The sequence below is a fragment of the Pimephales promelas genome, chromosome 5, assembly GCF_988280905.1.
Source record: "Pimephales promelas chromosome 5, fPimPro1.hap1.1, whole genome shotgun sequence".
In the NCBI taxonomy this organism is placed as follows: domain Eukaryota; kingdom Metazoa; phylum Chordata; class Actinopteri; order Cypriniformes; family Leuciscidae; genus Pimephales; species Pimephales promelas.
In genome coordinates, this window is record NC_142773.1 from 27,740,006 (window position 1) to 27,761,611 (window position 21,606).

General features: G+C 37.7%; 1 protein-coding gene across 3 annotated transcripts in view; it reads left to right on the forward strand.

The window, feature by feature from the left end:
* The window catches only part of amph (amphiphysin), a 34,805-nt gene extending 13,938 nt beyond the window's left edge, over nt 1-20,867 (forward strand). The window contains exons 5-26 of one of the 3 annotated variants that reach the window (XM_089131223.1): nt 476-571; nt 722-829; nt 950-1,035; nt 4,747-4,822; nt 6,476-6,558; nt 7,380-7,518; nt 7,713-7,835; nt 7,980-8,081; nt 8,220-8,243; nt 8,508-8,534; nt 8,868-10,571; nt 10,874-10,906; nt 11,557-11,598; nt 12,023-12,175; nt 12,546-12,599; nt 13,137-13,184; nt 13,449-13,502; nt 13,807-13,848; nt 15,301-15,597; nt 17,287-17,460; nt 18,945-19,046; nt 19,609-20,867. In XM_089131223.1, the coding sequence (XP_088987349.1) occupies nt 476-571; nt 722-829; nt 950-1,035; nt 4,747-4,822; nt 6,476-6,558; nt 7,380-7,518; nt 7,713-7,835; nt 7,980-8,081; nt 8,220-8,243; nt 8,508-8,534; nt 8,868-10,571; nt 10,874-10,906; nt 11,557-11,598; nt 12,023-12,175; nt 12,546-12,599; nt 13,137-13,184; nt 13,449-13,502; nt 13,807-13,848; nt 15,301-15,597; nt 17,287-17,460; nt 18,945-19,046; nt 19,609-19,713 (3,672 nt within the window). In that variant the 3' untranslated portion in view covers nt 19,714-20,867. The remainder of the gene's footprint in view (nt 1-475; nt 572-721; nt 830-949; nt 1,036-4,746; nt 4,823-6,475; nt 6,559-7,379; nt 7,519-7,712; nt 7,836-7,979; nt 8,082-8,219; nt 8,244-8,507; nt 8,535-8,867; nt 10,572-10,873; nt 10,907-11,556; nt 11,599-12,022; nt 12,176-12,545; nt 12,600-13,136; nt 13,185-13,448; nt 13,503-13,806; nt 13,849-15,300; nt 15,598-17,286; nt 17,461-18,944; nt 19,047-19,608) is intronic. The other 2 variants (XM_039677229.2, XM_039677230.2) reach the window with 2 other exon arrangements.
* Nucleotides 20,868-21,606: the final 739 nt, after the last annotated feature.

A 21,606-nucleotide genomic window follows, 5' to 3' on the forward strand; every position in this document is an offset into this window, starting at 1 on the left:
GACAAACTAATGACTTCATATTCATAAAACAAGAAAAAAAAAATCAAACCATACCATCTGTCCTGCTACACACAGATGATGTGGTTTGAGGGAGGGAGTTATTAATAGTGGATAATGGCATATGTCATTTTTAGTATGGAGTGGAGCAGTGACTCAACACTGTCCTCAGAGAATTTTAATTTCATTTACCCAAGGACGCTCATTTTTGTTTACTCACACCTCCCCGAGGGGGAGCGCAATGAATTCAGCTTCCTGAATCTGATTTGCATCCTCTGGGAATGAATAGGATCATAATTAGATTTTAATTTCCCTGCTGCTGAATCATAAATCCAACACCCAAACGCATCTGTTTATGTTACAGGAGCTGCTGAATAATGTTTAAAGAGGGCTATACAGTACATTCTCTGTGAAATCTCCCATGCTTGTCAAGCGCTCTCAGTTAATCTTACTAATGGCTGTCCTGTCTCCTCTACAGAACTGTGATGTTCTGTGGGAGGACTTCCATCAGAAGCTGGTCGACTCTACCATCAACACACTGGAATCATATCTGACTCAGTTCCCAGATCTCAAGGTGCCTGAATTGGTTTTTTTTTTTTTAAAGTATTTTCATGATCAGTACTGTCTAAGCTGACACATGTGCCAGCACAGTGCTGTAAGTAAATGCAAAAACATTCAGCTGAAGGGTCACCATAGTAACCACAAGTGTTTTCCTTCCCTTCAGACACGCGTAGCAAAGAGAAGCAGGAAGTTAATTGACTATGACAGTGCAAGACACCATCTTGAGACCCTGCAGACTTCAGCCATGAGGAATGAGAAGAAGATATCAAAAGTATGTCAGTCTTGTATGGCCTTTGAAACGTACTGAATACAATTTGTTATTGCTGAAAATATGGGATGCTGTGATCCGAGCTATTGCCTGAACGTATATGCCATATCTGTGTGCATGTAGGCAGAGGAAGACTTGAAAAAGGCCCAAAGGGTTTTTGATGAACTCAACGTTGGCCTGCAGGATGAGCTGCCCACACTCTGGGATAGGTGAGACATTTTAAGACTGGCTGCTACTGCAATCTGAGTTTAATTGTTGCACTTTCTTAATGAAGAGCATTCATAAAGAGCTTTCCTGATTTTTTTTCTTGCTAGTTTATTGTTTTAATTCTATTAAAGGGTTAGTTCACCCAAAAATGAAAATTGTGAAATAATGAAAAATTAATAATTACTCCCCCTCATATTCTTCCAAACCTGTAAGACTGTGTCCATCGGATCTCAAATGAAGATATTTTTTTATGAAATCTGAGAGATTTCTGTTCCTCCATTGACAGCTGCTCAACTACCAATTTTGATGCTTCAAAAAGTTTATAAAGAGATTGTAAAACTAATCCATATGAATCAAGCTGTTTAGTTGGACAGATTGAATTTAGGCTTTTATTCACATAAAAACATTGATCAGCAAACATAAACAGAAGCTCAAACGAATCTGCTGGACATGCAAGAACAAAACTCTTGAGGAAGCACAAACGTGCTTCGTAACACAGGGAACAAACCTCATTGGTTCTTGCAGAAGCTCAAACGTGATGCGTAACACGAGAATGAACCTCATTGGTTCTCACACGTGAAGTGAACATAGTTTCTGTTTACCACAACTGATGTGTGAGTTGATAAATGTTTAAATGTGAATAAAGGTGAAGACATGATGCATTCAATGTCTTCATCATGTAAAGTGATTGTGTCTCTTTAGAACATTTCGAAAAACTCGCTTGATTCATGAACTTTTTGAAGTGGTAGTTATGTAGACTGTCAATGAAGTTTTTTTATTTAAAAAAAATCTTATTTTTTTGTATAGAAGATGAATGAAAGTCTTAGGTTTAGAACGACATGAGGGTGAGTTTCATTTTTGTGTTAATTATCCTTTTAATAAATATTTGATGTGACGAAACCACCAGATTAAAGATTGTATGGATTCATTACCGATGTCTATGATGTGGAAACGACTTAAGGCCCATTCACACCAAGAACGATAACTATAAAGATACTGTAACTATATTAGCGTCCACACTAGCGGATGATATCTTTCTGTTCATTCTAAGCGCGTACTTGTCTGTCACTTTAAATGCGCAAGCTCGTTACAGCAGGATGGATTCTGATTGGCTGTCAAATTTTTTTTCATTCATGTTTTTTCTTTATCGTTATATTTAGTTAATTGTCCTTAGTGTGAACAGAGACAAAACTCTCATTGTTCTCATTGTTCTAGTTGGACATTTTTATGTGGGTAACGTTTTGACCCTTTGTTCACATCCAACACTGACTGGTGTACAACATTATTTGCAAGACTAGCTCAATAATTAGCACCAATCTCTTATATAACTAAAGCCTTGCTGTTTCATGCCCAGTATAATTATTGTACTCTCAGAGGGGTGGCAGTTATAGTTACAGCCTGATGCCCTGACAATACAAGGCCGATAATATTGATTTAATTTGACCAAAGGCCTTCCTGGAATGCACATTTACATCCCAGTTTTTTAAATTTATCCATTAGTTGCACAGCATGCTAGCTGCAAAGTACATCGCAGCGGTTACATACAATAGAAGAGGTAAGGTCACTTTTAAAGAGAATGGAATATGCTGCAGAAGACATTGGGGCAAATTTGTCAAATGCATGTAGATTGAATACTATTTGTCTTGTTTCAAAAATGCTTGCTTTTTGTGCTATAGAGCAATAGATTGGCTGGCTGGAGCTAATCTGGATGTTTAAAGGAATTATGTTGCTATAAATGTGTTGTGTGAGATAAAGGGAAGTGTATTTTTGAAATGTTGATTGAATGCGTTGGATATGGACGACAATCATGTCGATGATAATTGCAGGATTGATAATGATAGATGTGTTAACCTGCCAGAAATAGCTGGTTTACACAACAGGAGTCATCTGCTTTGTCACAAAGAAGAGAATATCTAGAATTAGTCATCAGTTTATTTAGAGCACAAATCGATTTTTGCTGTAAGTGTATTTGCGTTGACTTACTCTGTGTGGTTGAAACCAAAAATATTTGTAGCTATGCTGTGCTAAGCAATATGCGATGTGTTGCCGTAATATGTGTTGTGGATAGTTCACCAAAAACATTAAAAATATATATAACTTGCTCATATCATTCCAAACCTGCATGATAAACCTGTCCATATAATGAAAGTCGTTCTTTCTATTGTGGAACACAAAAGAAGATATGTTGAAATTGTTGTGTGTTTTTTTTTTTTTTTCAGTCAATGAAACTCAATAGGATTCAATGTTATTTTGGACCCCATTGACTTTCATTATATGGACAAAAACAGTTGAAAAACAGAAGAGAGTAAGTCATACAGGTTTGGAACGACATGAGGCTGAGTAAATGATGACAGTATTTTAATTTGAAACCCTTTAACTGATGTAGTTAGTATTTTGGGTGTTGTTGTTGACAGTATTTTAATTATAGTACGTTTTAAAGTAATAAAACATAGTAAATAATACAAGTGAAGTAATGTGTATGTACCTTGTGTTCATCTGGATGGTGTGGTGAATATGCTCTGGTAAACAGTATTCTGTTTTGAGCTGAGAGGCTCTTTCTGCTCACTGAAGCAACAGCCTGGTTACATAATCCATCCAATCAGCTTCCTCTCTGCACCAGGCCCTCCAGCCACGCTCATTTCAGCTCGGCACAGAAAGAAAGATGCCCGAGATACATTTATAACTGTTGCAGACATCAAAAATGTCCGTTTTACATTTGATTTGTGTTATTTAGTTTTAGGGGTTTTACTGATGTACTGTTCAAGCATGGACTGGTGCATTTTAGCTTATAGGAGTGACTTGCATACAGTATATGATTTCCCCATTCTTTGTTAAATAAGGATTAAAGGATTAGTTCACTTCAATTAAAATTTCCTAAAAATGAAGGATATTTACTCACCCACATGTCATCCAAGATGTTCATGTCTTTCTTTCTTCAGTCGAAAAGAAAATAAGGTTTTGAGGAGAACATTCCAGGATTTTTCTCCATATAGTGGACTTCAACGGTTGAAGGCCCAAATTGCAGTTTCAATGCAGCTTCCAAGGGCTCTACATGATCCCAGCCGAGGGTCTTATCTAGCCGAACAATCTGTCATTTTCTAAAAAAAAATAAAAAATAAAAAATTATATACTTTTTAACCACAAATGCTTGTCTTGCACTAGCTCTGCGATGCGCGTCCACGACTCAATGCATTACGTTGTCATGTTGGAAAGGTCACGTGTCACGGTGGAAGTACCAACCCAGTGTTTAAAAAGCGAATGTGCAAAGACTAAAGGTAAAACAATGTCGGATGATTTTTAAGAAGTTTTTCGCCCTACCTTACCTTCCAACGTGACTATTTAATGCATGAAGTCGTGGATGCATCGCAGAGCTAGTGCGTCACATTTGCCTTTGGATGCTTTTTCACATATGTAGTAATTTTGATACTTTTTAGACATTGTTACGATTTAAATCATGAATCTTTGAATCTTTATTTTGATTAAACTCTATATGAAACTACTTGTAAGTTTTCTTTGTGTGAGCAAATATATATTTCTATGCACCATTGGTTTGTAAAGAGCTTCTACTTAAAAATAAAACCAAGGAATTTCTGAACACCACAGAACATCAGTGTCCATCTGTTTCTCTTAAATGTCTATATGTTTCTTCAGGATATTGCGCACTTGTTGGATGCCGGAGCCTAATCATTATTCTTCTCCTTTCCTCTTTGCAGTCGGGTGGGGTTCTATGTGAGCACCTTCAAGAACGTCTCCGGCCTGGAAGCTCGATTCCACAGGGAGATCTCTTTTGTGAGTTGGTTTAATTTATAGTCTTCACCTAATGTCACAAACAACAAAAACGGTGCTCAGGAAACACAAAGCAAATGTTTCTTTTGAGTCATACTTGTTTCTAGTCACATATGAGTAACCAGTGATTGTCGTCCGGGGAAAATTTCCTGCTACATTCCCCTGGGGCAACTTCTAAGATCCCTTGGTCTTAAGTTTCATTTTTATGCAGACGACACTCAGATTTACATTCACATTCACAACAAAACCTGGTGATAACTTGTCAGTTGCCTTTCTTGAACGCTGCATATCGGAGGTAAAAATATGGATGTCACAAATATTTAAATATCTATTTTTCTCCAGTTTTAATTATTTCATACATCAAGTTAAACAACATGAGTGACAAGACTAAGGTTATGCTGATTGGTTCACTCCACCAAATATGTAAAGCTGACACATGAACCCTAAAGGTTGATCTGCTTTGGAGTTTCAAACAAAATAAAAAAATCTGGTATATTTATTATTCAAACTTAACATTTGATGTCCAAAACACAGTTAAAGTATAATTTTGTCACCTCAGAAACATTGCAAGACGGCTCCCCATGTTATCTTCCTCCATGGTGGAAAAACTGATCAAGATGTTTGTTTTTTTCTCACATTGACTATTGTAATGCTCACTGGGGTCTCTAAATCAACAGATCCTATCAAATAAATTGCAGTATGTTCAAAACTCAGCTGCCAGAATCCTGACAAGGTCCAGGACAAGTGAACACATCACTCCAATCTTGGAGTCCTTGCACTGGCTTCCTGTGAGGTTTCGCATATATTTTAAAATTCTCGTGCTTATCTACAAGGCCATGCGTGAGTTATCGCCAGTATACCTGTCTGAACTTTTAACTGTCTACACCCCAAGGTGTAATCTCCGCTCTTCTGATTCTGGCTTTTTAACTATCCCTGCAACTCATTTACACTCTATGGGTGACCGGGCTTTTTCTTCTTTGCATCATTCTTCTTCTTCTTCATATTATTATTATTATAACTAAGGCCATTTTGGAATGCTGGTTTTGTAGACTTTCTTCATCTAGTGTTAGAGACATTACTGAGTGCTGATTATTTTTGCCTCTTTAGATACACTATCTCTGGACAATGTATCTGTCATTCTGGGTTCACACTGACTAGGGAACTCTGGCTGGTATTGTGTTTATTATTAGACACAGCATGTGGCCGTCAGTGGGCATTGTTAAAGACTTTTATCGCCTGAAGGGGTATACAGTGCAGCTCGGCACAGAAGCTACTGCAAAGGTCTGCTATGTTTGTGTCAGTGTTATCAGCACATAGGCCAATGCATCTCTCTACTGACACATGCTCTATTTTTACGTTAATTTAAGGAGTGAGAAGCATTTGTTTCCCTTCATTTCACATTCAGAAAACCTTTGTGAAATAATTTGAGCATTAAGTGTTTATGATGGTGATTATATTATTATTAGCATTTTAATTTATTTGCATACTGTTTTTATATTGAGATTCTGTACAAGTTTATGGTCATTAATGCATGAATAGCTCAATAGCCTATTCAGTAGCACCAAAGTTCCTGAACAGAGAGATCAATGGCTGCCAAGGGCAAGTTTCTTCTCATAATTATTATTATTTCTTTCTTTCTCTGTGTTTTGGATCTAGCTCTGTCATAAGCTGTATGAAGTGATGAATAAGCTCGCTGAGCAGCATTCTGACAAAATGTTCACGATTCAAGGAGCACCCAGGTAAGGAATAGGTTTTAACCTTCATTAACCTCCCTGCACATGTCATTTCTTAGTGCAAAAACATCCACGTTTGGTATAGCTGATCAATGGTATTAATGATTGGTTAATTAATTTGAATATCCCCAACTGAGCAAGCCAAAGGCAACAGTGGCAAGGAACCGAAAAACTCCATCAAGTGACCTATAATGTACTTATTGTATGATATGTACTTATTCACATAATGTACTTATTCTATAATGTGCACTGATGGTTCTACATAAGTGCGAAAGGTTGAATAGTCTTGATGTCATAATGTTTTATTTTAGTTTCCACCTTGAAAAATGACAAGAAAACAAGAATCTTGTCATAATCACTGACTTTAATACTTGTAATCAAACATTTCTACGGTTTGGCTCTGTTTGTGTTTGTGTTTTTGCCGTTACAGAGTGAAACGGTAAGTAGAATAGTATAGACAATAGTGTAGGCTTTGGAGATTTAATTCCTCTAAAGTTTTCTTAGTTTAGTAGGTAAAAAAATATGCTTTAGTGAAGAAGTAAGTAAACGTCCTGTGCACAAAATAGATTTGTAGTTCAGAAGAATCCCATAGTTCAACAGCACTGTGCTTGAGGCAAATGATGATTGTGTTTAGTTTTGTGAATCCGGTGGGTGATGGGTGATGGGTGGTGTCCGGAACATTTAGGAATTTATCCTTTAGCAATTATGCTAAAACGTGTTCTTCTTAAAAATATCCACTAAGGGCTGTGATCTTCTTATTCAGAATTAAAGAAGTCATAATGAATTGTCAAGTAGTGCTCATGTAGTTTGTGTGTGTGTGTTGACAGTGACTCAGGGCCCCTGCGATTAGCCAGGACTCCAACCCCACCTGATGATGAGAGCCCAGACAGCAGCCCAGCTGCCAGCCCTAACCACACACTAAGGCCTATATCTCCAGGCCCACCTCGACCCAAATCACCTTCACAGGTAGGACCTGAAACACCTCCAAGACACAATGCTTATCAGGATTTTCCTGGTTTTCCACATCATTTACAATGAATATGCAACTATAAAGTTTGCAGTTCATTCATGATTTGCAGCACAATTATTTTCCTTGATCAGCATTTGTGAGGTTATGATTTGGGAAGTTCAAAGGCACATATGGTATATCTTCATCTCAGCTCAAGATGGGACCTCCAAAGCCACCTCCTCCAAAAGCTACTCCAACCAAGGAGCTCCAACAAGAGCAGATAATCGACCTGTTCGATGGAGGCTTTCCAGAAATCAGTGTTACATCACCACAGGTGAGAGAACATTCTGTAGCCTTATTTTGTAAGTACTATGTAAAAAGTAAAAAGAGAAGAGACATTATGAGTAAAGCAGTGTCATTGAACAGCATGTTACCTTATTTAATAGTAACTCCATTTTATTTTTGTCATTTATTTTAGCAAAATGAGAAACCAGGAGAATCTCTACTGGACTTGGATTTTGATCCGTTCAAGCCTGATGCCAGTACACCTATCGGGCAGACCCAATCACCCATATCTCAGGTTCTTCTTCATATTCTGCTTTATTGTATTACTATTGGGAGACAGTGAGAGGTCAAATAAAAGGTTTAGCAATAATTTCTCTGTTTTTATGATCATGGAATATTAATCAATCAGTAAGAATTTTTTTTTTCCTCACAGACACTACCTTGGGATCTTTGGACGGTGAGCCTGCTTTCTTTGCTTGCTCTTTGATCTATGCGTGCTGATTTCTTGGAAATCTTGGTGCTATCAGTAACTTGGTGACAGAATCCTGTCTCCTGTCTTGATGTCAAAAGAAGTGGCCTAGATTTGTATTCTTTTGAAACAATAAATTTGCATTGGCATGAAATGTGAAGATGTTGCTGTATTTTCATGAAAAGCTTACAATTGCTCCTGTTGAGCATGAATTTGACAGCAAATACCTTTGATATCTTTGTTTATTTCCAGGAAAATGCTGCACAGCCTGCGGAGCCTGTAAGTAATGACTGATGAGAGTGTCTCAGTAGAAAGCAATTGCGAATATAATTGAAGTTCATGGCAGAATTAACCTCCAGCTTTCAAGAGAATATAACTTCTTAAATGTTCATTAATTTTTCAAATGAAAGGATTTCAGTTACAGAAATCTGTCCGCCATTTCTCATTTTTTACACAAATTCGTGTACTCTAGTTCAGAATATTAATGTTTAGTTTATTTAATCCATGTCTGTGACAAAACTGTGTCTGTCAGTGACAAGTCTTCTTTAACCCCTCCTCTGTTGGAGGCTTTTTTTGGACATTAACCACTTGTTACCTTTTTTCCCTGATCAGGCAGCAGATGCTGGCTTCACTGCCAACTGGGCAGCTGACTTTGGTTCTGCTGCCACTGCAGTTACGGAGGAATCTGAAAATGATCAACCTGCATTGGATGGACAGGGCTGGCCACCTTCCGAGGGTTGGCCTACAGAGGCAGCATCAGAGCCACAGGAAGAGGTGGCCACAGATGAGGTTAGAGCCTGGGATACGGAAAACTATCCTGAGCCAAACCCAGACTATGATCCTTGTGCTGTGGGGGGTGGCGAGGCCAAGCAACAGCATCCAGGACAGGGGCAGGAGGGTGTAGAGGAAGGTCAGACAGACTGGGCTACAAATCAAGTGGAATGGGCAGAAGAAAAGGCAGGTTGCGGATCAGAAGAGACAGGGGCAGAGGGGACAGTAGACTTGCAACCAATGCCTGGAATCATATTAACCAATGAGTTTGGTCAGGTGATTCAGGATGCCACGGAGGGAGTAGGGGGAGATAGTTCCAGATGGGGCCTGTCTAGCCAGGTGGATTTAGATGGATCCGGGTCAGAATACGAGACTGCCGAAGAATGGGGTGATGTTCCAGGACAGAACGGTGGGTGGGTCAGTGCAGATGATGAACTTGAATCTGCCGAGAATGAGAATCCAGTTGTGGCACCAGAACGAGGCACTGTGGCCCAAGAGTGCTTTGCAGACTGGGACACGGCTGACAGTTTCCCCAAGCAGATTACCCCTGCTGACTCTGTGTTTGGTGGTGATGCATTTGCAGCCAACTTCGATCAGCCTGAAGCAGTACCATGTGTCTCAGAGCTTGAAAATGAAAGCTCGGATGAGCCGCATTCAGACCCAGCCAAAGCAAGTGCAAATACGCCTCAAAATGTTCTTGATTCTACTCTGAGTTCAGACCCATTTGGCGCTGAAGGTCATGATCCATTTGGTGCAGGGAATGATCCTTTTGCCGCTTCAGGGGATGACCCATTTGGCACTGGAAACGATCCATTTGCCACCTCAGACCAAGATCCCAGTGGCTTTTCTGGAAGTGATCCTTTTTCTACAACAGGCAGTGATCTTTTCGCTACTGAAGGATTACCAACAGAGAGTCCGAAGAGTATGTTTGATTCCGATCAATTTGCAGAGACCCAGTCAAGAGGTGAAGGGCAGTGTGCAGCAGAACCCTTTGCAGCTGAATTCCCCTCAGATCCCTTTGCCACTGGGGGCAATCAAGACCCATTTGCTAATGAGATAACATCTGATCCTTTTGCCAATGAAAGCAGCGGGGGTCCATTTACCACTGAAAACTACCAGGGGTGGGCAGGGAGTTGGGAAACTACTGGGACAAAGGAGGCCTTTCAGGAAGGAAAAGACTCTGATGTTGTTGATGACAAAACTGGACATGCCAATGGGTTTGCTCAGTGGGCAGCCTTTCCTGCGCCAGCTGCAGACTCTGAGAACTCCAGTAAGGGCTCCTGGCAAGAGGTGAGCGATAGCAGTGGCTTCTTCTCTTCTGATGGCCAAGGTAACTTTACAGCAGGCTGGCCAGGTGAGGCTGTTCCACCCCAAGACCCCTTTGCCTCCCTCCCTGGACCACAAGACCCCTCTAATCCTAAAGGTACCATTGCAGCAGACCAGGTCGGTCATAAAGAGCCAGAGAACTCAGACCTGTCTGAAGATGAAGTTGCAAACCGGAGATACGGAAAGTTATACCAAGAAATAGATACAGAGCTGGAAGAGGTACCTGACTTCCTGCCACAATCTGCTTAGCTTAGCGTGTAGAGTAGACTACAGCAAGAATACTCCCCTCCTTTCCTGCCTGCAGATGAAGTACTATTTTCCTGCTACAAAACCCTTCGGACCCTGGAACCCCTCCCACAGTCCACAGCCCCAAGACCTGTTCTCCTCTCTCTCCTTTGCTTGCTTTGATCGTTTGTTGGTTTTGCTAAGTTCAAGTAGAATTTACAGTTTTCCAAGTCTGTGCAATTAAAATACATGTCTTTGACGGGTTACATGCTAATTACTCATTTAATTCGGTTTAGGTGTCCAACAAAGCTTTTAATGGATTCTCTAAGGTAAATCAGAGTTTAGAACGCTTGCTTTTCAGTAGATTCAAAGAGAATTCATACCATTATGAATTACTGTCAATGTGGCCAAACACAGAAGCTACATTGGCCAAAGTGATTGTGCAAGTATTTTAGCAGTGCTTTTAGTTTGCTGCCTTAAGGTGCTGAAAAAGTATGTTGATTTTTAAGTGTTAATAGGATACTGAATAGTATATTTTGAGTATATAGTTTTCATAGTGTTGTTTTGTAAAAATTGTGTCCCGTAGTTTAAGAAATAGGCCTCTTTTAGTAAAAAAGAGATTAAATTATGAATCTCATCATTTGAAACAAACAATAACACTAATTGGTCCATTTTAATGAATATTTAAAAAATAATAATAATTAATTTTCACAAATGATGACACTAATTTTACAATGAACATGCAGAACCTGGTGTTAAAAATAATTGTGGCCCTGCTTTAATGTACACAATCCTGTTTTATGACTAATACTAATGATGAACCCTACTAATTCCTGTTCCCTGAAAGATCCATTAAAATATTTCTCACTGGAATTTCGAAAAAAAAAAAAAAAAAACTCCAGTCTATCCTAGCTGGTTATATGTTTCAGATTTCATACAATTCAATTTGCTTACCTCCATCCCTTTATTCTCTCTTTAGGATGCAACAGTCCCAACATTTGTGGCCGAATTTGATAAGATGGTGAGTTGACAGTCTTTTGATAGTAAATATTTTGACTGTAATACTTTGTACTATCCAAGAAATAACTTATCATACTCAGTGGGTGTCAATAGGTATGTTCCATAAATGTTTCTTTGTAATATTGTTATATTTTTTGGGATAGTTTTTCCTCTTTTTTATTTTTCCCCTTTTTGTAGTATAAAAAAATTAATATGTATTTTCATCAATCATTTTATTGTTATGCTCCTCCATGGTTATAGTGCCTTGAAGTCTGATTGCATTACAGTACATGGATACATCTGTCATTGCTTGTTGCAAAGTCTAGATAATTGATGGTACTTTGAAAGGGACTGTTGTTTTAAACTTATGGGTTTTGATACTGGTCCAGTAGTGAATGCGTCATTAGGCAGTGTTTCTTATTGTCTTCTTGTAAATGTATATAAAGTGTGAAGCCCCAGAGAGTGATGTAGCTGAAGGAGAAGGTGAAGCACCCCCAGCCTCAGTACCTGAGGGTGGTGAGGGTCCCGTCACCACTCCCCCTACAGATACACAACCAGCAGAGATTACTGCTACAACCCCCCCTGCAGAGACAGCCACAGTGAGTGACAAAGCGTCAAACTCTAAACGTCATCAGAAATAATGTCATCACCGTCATCATCAACACCATTGTCATCATTTTTGTCATTCACATCAATTCTTTCCATTTTTGCTATTATCATCCTCTTCATAGTCGTTGTGATCATTGTCATCAATATATTGATACTATTTTCATCATTTTCATCTCAACATCAGTCTTGTTAGCATCTTCATCATCAACGTCTTCCATCAGAGCATAAAAGTTATTATTGCCCTTGATGTCATGATACAATCCTCATGTTACATTTTTGGCTACATATACATGTAATTATACACATCAAAATGGTCAGAAATGAGCTGTAGCCATTTATTGTGTACTGTTGTTTATAAAGAGCACTGTGGAGTCTCCGGTATCTGCTGAGACTGAGCCATCAGAGCAGGCTGAGGTATGTGCCTTAAACCTCTCAAAATAATTCAAAACAGTGCCTGCATATTGTCCATCTTACCATCTTGTTTGTTATAAAAAAAAAAATTTGTCTAGGTTTTTCTGGGGTTCTGTAACTCAAACATATTTGATTAATATTATTATTATTTTTATGCTATTGTAAATATAGATGTTTTATTATATCGTTTGAACATATTTTATACCAGTGCAAGCTCTGAGTGTGACTTTTCTTTTTCTTATGCAGTTGCCAGTTCTTTTTTTTTTTAATGTTCTTTTTATGGTGGTGAATTTTGAATGTTTTTATTATTTGTTTTTTACGTACACATGCTTTGGGATCAGTTTGCAGTATATATATTATTATTATTTTGCTTGAACTAAAGTAGGATGTCAGAAGCACAGTTATGGAGTGGATTTAAAAAAACAATACTGTTTACAGTTTTTTTTTTTTTTTTTTTTTAACAAATTTACAGTTTTTACAAAGACTTTGGTTGAGTTTGAGATTTTAAATGTTGATGAAAAAGTCTCAACCATTTTTTAGCTCCCAGTTGAGGACATAGAAAAGGAGCAACCCAGTGAAGAAGCCCTGGTAACTATAAGAAAAACTTATAACTTATGTATAATGAATGGCATAAGAGAAACTCAAGTCATATGCAGCACTGTCGCATATGTGCTTGGTTTCATACTGTATCTAGCAAATCCTCATTTTCTGTACAGAAACAGCCTTTTGGCATTTGCAATGTGTCCAAATGAATTATGTATGAGATACAAGATGTGAAAGAAAAACAGGTGGTGTTATTTGGAAGTATAACAGAAATTGGAGATAGCATGAATGTTTTTTATTTGCATGTAGGAATCTGTTCCAGTCCAAGAAACAGAGAAGGAGTCACCTACAGAGGCGGCTCTGGTAATTTCACTTCTATAATCATTGCCTTCCGAATATGAAATCAGTAATACTTTCCATTATTAGTTAAGAAGACTAATTATTCAATTCCACATTCCTACTTCTAAACATGTTTTAGGTTCAGAAATAATTCACAGAGATGATTATAAACGTCCTAACTCTGATACAGATGATATTAACGGTTACGAAGAAAAGCCAGATACTCGCATGACCAGATACAGATTTGTTGACTCATCACTGCAGTATGTCTTTAATTTGAATAAATGAATGTGTAATGATGCTGATAACCACGTTTCTTTGTGTGTAGGCTACCTTTGAAGATAAAGAGTCTCCCATTGACGAGACTCCGGTAACTATTTGTCTTAATAGATCAAAAATCAAAAAGTCTTAAAATAATTTTGTGATTATTTCAACATTACTCTGTACATATTTACTGTTATTTTTTGTTTGTACATTGTTTTGTCTCATGAAGCCACATGCAAATACATTTAATTATTTTATTCAATCGCTGTAATTGGCAGATAATTTCTGACATGTTTTTAGTACGTACTATTGAATATCTTGTAACAGTATAATTCAAATATTTTAAAGAGTCTTAGTCTGATATTAAATCATCATCTGGCTTCATATTCAACTTTGTGTGGTTACCAAACTGATGGCTAGAAAAAAAATGGAACAGGATGGTAGCCACATAGGTCATTGTTTAGTATTGCAGAATGCTTTTTTAATAGTATGTGTTGATGGATTTCTAACATGCATTGTGGCATTTATCAAAACCTTTAACCCACCTTTTTTGTATATTTGTATGTTTTATGTTAAGTTTTTCAGGGTACAATCAGCTGTTGCAACATCTGGCAGCACAATAACAAACACCGTCCAGCTCATAAATTATTATTCTTGTTCCCAAAGCACAAAGCTTTGTTTTTAGATCCAGAGATCATCAGAAGCCTAACACTGCCACTATTTTTGCCATATCTGATTGTACCTTTATTGTTTAATTTTCATTTCATTTTTTTTTTCCCCCTGGTCTTTTATGTTACAATCGCTTTGGACCACATAAGGATGCACACACTAAAGCCAATTTAGTAGTTGATGTTCTAACCCGACAATTCCCCTGCTTACTGAACCTTTAAATAGTGCCTTAACAGATGACTATTATTATCCCTCTAATCACCATTTTCGGTTTCTATGGTGACTCCATTCTTACATCACCGTAATGGGCAGTAATTTTATATTCTCTCTTTGTTTAAGTGACGTTCTTGTGGCAAACATTTTCAGGTGTCAATATAATCTTAGCATCTATGTTTTGTTGAATCTGAATTCAGCAGTTTTAAATGAAAGAGGGTTCTGGAATTTTACACTAAAAAGGGGGCGGGGGCATTTTACACATATTCTGGAGTTAGGCTGAACTTTTTAGTTAGTTCGTCATATGTATATTGAGATCATATTGTCTCTATGATCTGAGGAATGTTCATCCATGCTACTTCATTCAGTAGACAGTGGTTATCCGCTTTGAATCATGACCCCCTATCCTTCATGCCGTCTATTGAACATTTCCCCCCAGCCAAAGTACTTGACTGTTGGTAAAACTCAAGTCAGTTTTTTTTTTTTTTTTTTGAGAACTGACTTGCCATTCCACATCAGGGACAGTTTTAACTTCCGAAGTTAAACTGGTCCCTGCACCCCTCATTGTGACACTCTTGAGTGCTCCCCTCTGTGGTACTGTACACCAATCCATCCACATGAGTGGCTTGTGTTAAGTGTTCAAACACTGGCACTCACTCCTGGGCACCTCTTCTAGACTATAGATGCCAAACCAGAGGAAGAGGCCAGTTCAATAGAAGCCAAACCAGGAGATGAACCAGATAATGTTGAGCCCAAACCAGCAGATGAACCAGATAAGGTTGAGACCCAACCAACAGATGAACCAGATAAGGTTGAGACCCAACCAACAGATGAACCTGATAAGGTTGAAACCCAACCAGGAGAAGTTCCCGATAATATTGAGCCCAAACCAGGAGATGCTCCTGATAATGTTGAGCCCCAACCAGGGGATGAAACCAGTAAGGAGGGTGCGGCAAACAATGGGAAAGATGAGGTAGATATTCCCCTTTGTTTCTGCACTTTGGAGAGGGCTGCGATTCGATGCTAAAGCGATTATCGATTATTGTGTGTGCGTGTGACTAATTACTTTGCTTTAAAAGTACAAAGTAATGACCCAAAAAGAATTAACGTACAATATAATTTATTAACATTGCAAAGAACCACAAAAAATGAAAATAAATGTGTGTCTGAACTAGCACCATACTTGTAGTAAATTGATAATAAAACAACGACCGGTAGAGACGTGGAAAACGTCAACGACCTCATGGATGGAAACGTGTCTAATGGCTTCTCATATTCGTTGTGTTTCTGAAATGTTTAGTTTTATTCTACAAAGCTTACAAATAGTGTGGCTCTTGTCCAGCCCCTTTCCCCCTTCAACTTCATAGAGGCCAAAATATTTCCACACGTCAGCTTTTAACGAGGAGGGTGCTTGGATTTCGCTCTCAGCTATCGCGTCTATGTGCACGCCACAGACGGACTGTTTGCACTTCCACGCTTCAGAGTTCCGTCTTTTGCGTTCTGTCAATATTACGTTATAAATGTATATAAAACACACACACATATATATGTAATCTTTTTTTTTTTTTTTGAAAATCGATTTTTGACATTAGTGAATCGAATAAGAATCGTCTACGTTGGCATCGCGATGCATCTAAGAATCGATTTTTCCCCCACCCCTATTTGGTATGCAGACCATTGACAAGACCCTGGTTTATTTTTGTAACCGTTCTGGACTGCACTCTTAAACTCACTGATACTTAGAATTATAATCAAAATGCTTTAAGAACAAACATGTTATACTGAGTGTTTATTTTGTAACATGATATGTTAAAATGTCAATTATTCAAGGTCTTGATAAGTTAATGCATTAGCTAGCATAAACTAACATGAACAATGTATTTTTTACACAATTTATCAATCTTTGTTAATGTTAATCAAAAATACATTTGTGCATTGTTCATTCACGGTGCACTAACCGGTAAGGAAGATTAATAAACGCTGTAGAAGTATTGTTCAGTGTGTTAGTTCATGTTAACATATGTAGTTAACTAATGGTAACAAATGTGACCTTATTGTTAAGCGGTATTGTTCTTTTATTCAGTTGTTTTCAATTTATTACATTCTCTCAAGTATTATGTGTATAAAGTATGTGTGATCTGTTCCATGTGTATTATGTAACTGTCAAGTTGTTGGTCAAAAATATACTTAAAAATCTTAAAGGGATACTCCACTGTTTTTTTTTTTTTTTCATATTAAACTATGTTATTCCCTTAACTAAGATGAGTTGATACATACTTCTCTCGTCTCAGTGCGTGCACTCAGTTGTTCTGGTATGCTAGCTCTAGCTATGGTATTTCGCCATACATTATAGTTATCCACTTTACACGCTTAGAAAAGTGGAACATTTTATTTTGTGTCACTCGTGTACCTGTATTTAAGTAGGGAAAATGTGGAGGTGTTTGATCGTTTCTCTGCTTGGCCCATATTGAATGAACTGGGCTAGTTAAGTGCTATCAAAGTGTCTCGCACGCCAGAGCGATTGAGTGCACGTACTGAGACGAGAGAGGTATGCATCAACTCGTCTTAGTTAAGGGAATAACAGAGTTTAATATGAAAAATTGGTGGAGTATCCCTTTAAAGTTTGTCACTTGATTGATGCTGTTTGTTTGCCTCACCTCAGGAGAAGATGCCTATCCCTTCTGTTGTTATTGAGCCTGCCTCTAGTAATGAGGGTGATGATGACCGGGATGGTGATCTCACATCTCCAATCGCATCCATTGACAATGGGGTGATCGCAGGATGCCAATCAACCATTGACAACTCCTCTGGAATGCCTACTGGATATATTTTCAAGGTGAATATAAAGCAAACACCACTGAAGTAAGGGATAATGGACAATCATTTTCAGACATTTATTTTGCCATAATGACCGAATGACTGTACATTATCCTGTTAATCACACAGCAACTCGCCAAATAAGTAAATTAAGTTTGGGTGGTAATGGCGCAGTGGATAAGACACATGCCTTTGGTGTGAGAGACCCAGATTCAAATCCACTGTGAGACACCAATGTGTCCCTGAGCAAGACACATGTGACCTCTGACATATAAAGCAATTGTAAGTCGCTTTGAATAAAAGCGTCAGCTAAATGAATAATGGAAATGTAAACACGTGGTCAGGAAATATGGTGAACCTGATCTTACCAAGTACAACATGTTCTTGGATCAACATCTTTGCTGAAATAACATTCCAATCAACCAATCAGATTTGAGGGACAAGTTTACAGTTTATGACAAGTTTATTCTAATAACCAGGGTTAGGTGCATCATAAAACATCAGTTTTATTTAGCTATCATTTCCCTCTGATTTTAGGGAAAAGTTATGGGTTAGGTGTGGGGTGGGGATAAGGTTTTCAGACAGGAATGTTTTTCTAGGATCAACAAAATATGTTGATCCAGGAACATTTCTTACTTGGCAAAATCACAGTGGCCCAGAAAATATTGATTTTGCCCATATCCACCATAACTTCAATGTGGAGGGCTTCCAATTCATTAGCCACCATAAATAAAAGAATGTGCAGTAAAAAATAAAACTATTTGTGCTACAAATCAGTGTGTTCATGATTATGATGATATATTAAAACAACATGATAACAATTATCAGTTTGCAGTATCAAGCAGCATAACAAACTGTTTTTTACAACTGGAAGCGGCGGACACCCAGAAGCCTTGCACAGTTAAAAATGACTAAACCTACTCTTACCTTACACACACACACATATATATATATATATATATATATATATATATATATATATATATATATCCATTACAGGTTACAAAACATTTGGCCTAGCAACACATCAGACACTGTTACAATCCTAGAGTAATATTAATTACTGAAGTCCTCTAATGTCATTTTCACTACAATCGATAACTGAGACAAAAGATGCCGACAACTGCATTTATGAAATAAGAGAAACGTGAAAGTAGTGGATGTTTTACGCAGGAAACATGTGACTGCTAGATAGGCTACCACGATCGTCAATTCTTCCCTATTGTCAAGTACATCCGAATGGAACGACTTCTTGAATCAGAAAAAAATGTAGGGTAGCCAGTAAACATCTGTCGTGTCATCTGAGAAGAGATGTCGCTGCAAACGGGATACGCACAATACCAGTGTGCACGGATAAATCATTTATAATAATTAAAGCAATATTCCATAAAAAAAAATTAAAATAGTCAATTTTGATGTTATAGTGACTTTAAGATGAATGCGCTGAAAACGAACAGAGCTTTTATGCACATGTATTAATGAGTCTTGTTCTTACACTCGTAGGTTGAAACGTTGCATGATTTTGAAGCAGCAAACCCAGACGAACTGGAGCTGAAGAAAGGAGACATTGTTTTGGTGGTACCTACAGAGCTAGCTGAAGATCAGGTATGATTTGCTTAAATGTTTAAAGCAGCGCTATGCAGTTTGTTTTACCTTAACTGAATAGCTTCGGAGTTATTGCAATGGTTATATGACTATTTTCGGGTTGAATGTTGGCCGCAGCATCAGGAAGGGTCACATGACATCAGGTTTCGTGTAACGAATTGCTTTACGGCAAGAAATATCTGCTAAAATGAGCATCAAAAAGAAATAACCCGGCGCCGTATACATGTGGTGTTCGAGCCGAGGCGCATACAATACAGACTGCCGACAGTTCAACAGGGCGCAGCTCTTAAAGTGACCACACCTTATTTCCACTCGTTACAGCTTTCATCCTACTGAAGAGGTATCGTCCGGTATACAGGGGGAGGGGATCAGGCCGTGAGTGCAGAGACATCTCTGCGTGAGCGCTAGTCACGACAGTACAAGTCAACTCTAGGGGTCACAGTTTGACAAAAACGGAAATCCTGCATAGTGTGGCTTTAACTTTTGTTTTGTTTTATGATGCTTTCTTGTTTCGACATTATGATAATCAGAATCTTGAATACTCCTTTGATTCCCTCTGCAGGATGCTGGTTGGCTCACTGGCATCAGAGAGAGCGACTGGCAACAGCACGGAAGCTCAGCTAAGAAAGGACTGTTTCCTGAAAACTTTACGAAGCGCCTGGAGTAAAAGACCTCAGTGTGTCACGAGAAGGCTTGTGGACATGGACGTTTACAGACAGAGCCATCCACCGTGAAGTCTGATGTACTGATGACAGCTGTCAATCAGACCAGGCAAAAACCACATAAGAGGAAATAACACAAGCGACTAAACGAAGCAGGCGGAGACACAAATACCTACTCGGAGCATAAAGAAAATAACCAAGCATGACGTGATAGTATGGTCAACCTTTTCTCGCAAAACCAAGATAAAGTCCCTGTTTTTTTTTTTGTTTGTTTGTTTACCTGTGAGCAGCAACGAATTGATGTGTGCTTTGTTGGAACTCTGGTGACCTCCACATGTAATCCCTGTCTGTTGAAAGAAGAACAAAAGTGAGAGTTTCCCCTCTAAAGACAAAAAAAAAAACATTACCTTACCCTCTCTGCACCAAGTGTATTGTATTGACTTTGTTGCTCTGCAGCGAATTTTATCAGAATTTGTAGTGATATGACCTATTTAACCATTCTAAGTGTTACACAAAACTTAGGTGTTTTCTTTGAGATATTTCTGAGATATATAAATGTGACATTGCATCATCGTTAGTGTTCTCTGTAGTTTCACGGCTGGCCGTGCGCGGCTATGGTGGTGGTATTTGGCATATATTTGATATTGGAGACTTTCAGTGTTTATGCCAAATTAATCGATTCGAGTCCTCTTGATGAATATGGATATGTGTTGAGTTTACAGCATGAGAAATGTTGTGAGAAGAAATCTGAAATATTGCACCTAGCTCATACAGCTTGGCAAAACACAACATGTAGCTCCCTATAATTACAGATATTATGTGTATTATATTTACAATGACATAAATGCAGAACTTAACCTTGAATGGTCGTGGAAACATTAATTTGTGAATGATGTTTTATGTTTGGAGAAATTGTATTTATTCAACTCTATATTTTTTAAGCCAATGATGAGTGGGAAAGTTTGGGGTGGGAAATCAAAAACAATATGCAATATATGTGATTGGTTCATAGAGTAATCACTGTCTTTGTTTGGTTCTGAAAAAAAAAAAAACAGCATCACTCTTGTGTTCGTATTGTTAGCCTCACTGTAGAGCATTTCTGTGATGTACATATCTGTGCTAATTTAACTGTAAAGTGAATAAAGAATAGTTCATATGAGTTTTGGTTCATCCTCACAAATGGAAACAACATTAGTATAAATGTAATGTAAAAGAAGGTCATTGTAGAGCATACAATTTTTTTTATTTTGTTTGTAATGGCAACTATATAACGCAAGGGGGAGACATTTGTCCTTCCTGTGAACTAGCAGTGTATATTTATTACATTTTTTTAATGTTTGAAAGTCTCTTCTGCTCACCAAGGCTGCATTTTCTGCTCTTTAAAAATTTAGTAAAAAAATTTAATATTATGAAATATCATTGCAATTTAAAATAATTGTTTTCTATTTTAATACATTTAAAAATGCGATAATTCCTGTGATGGCAAAGCTAAATTTCCAGCATCATTACGCCATTCTTTAGTGTCACATGATCCTTCAGAAATCATTCTAATATGCTGATTTGGGGCTCAGGAAACATTTATCATTATTATTATTAATATCAGTTGAAAACAGTTTTTGCTGCTTAACATTTTTTTAAATAAAATTCAAACATTTTGTTAAGATTTAAAAAAAGAGAGAGAAATTAATACTTTTATTCATCAAAGATGCATTAAATTGTTCCAAAGTAACAGTAAAGACATTTAAAGATTTTTTTTATATTATAAATGCCTTCAAAATTATATTTAATAAATAAAATGTAATAAATGCAAATAAACGCTGTTCATTGAACTTTCTATTCATCAAAGATTCCTGATAAAAGCACCACTGTTTTCACAAAAGCATCCAAATTAGCATATT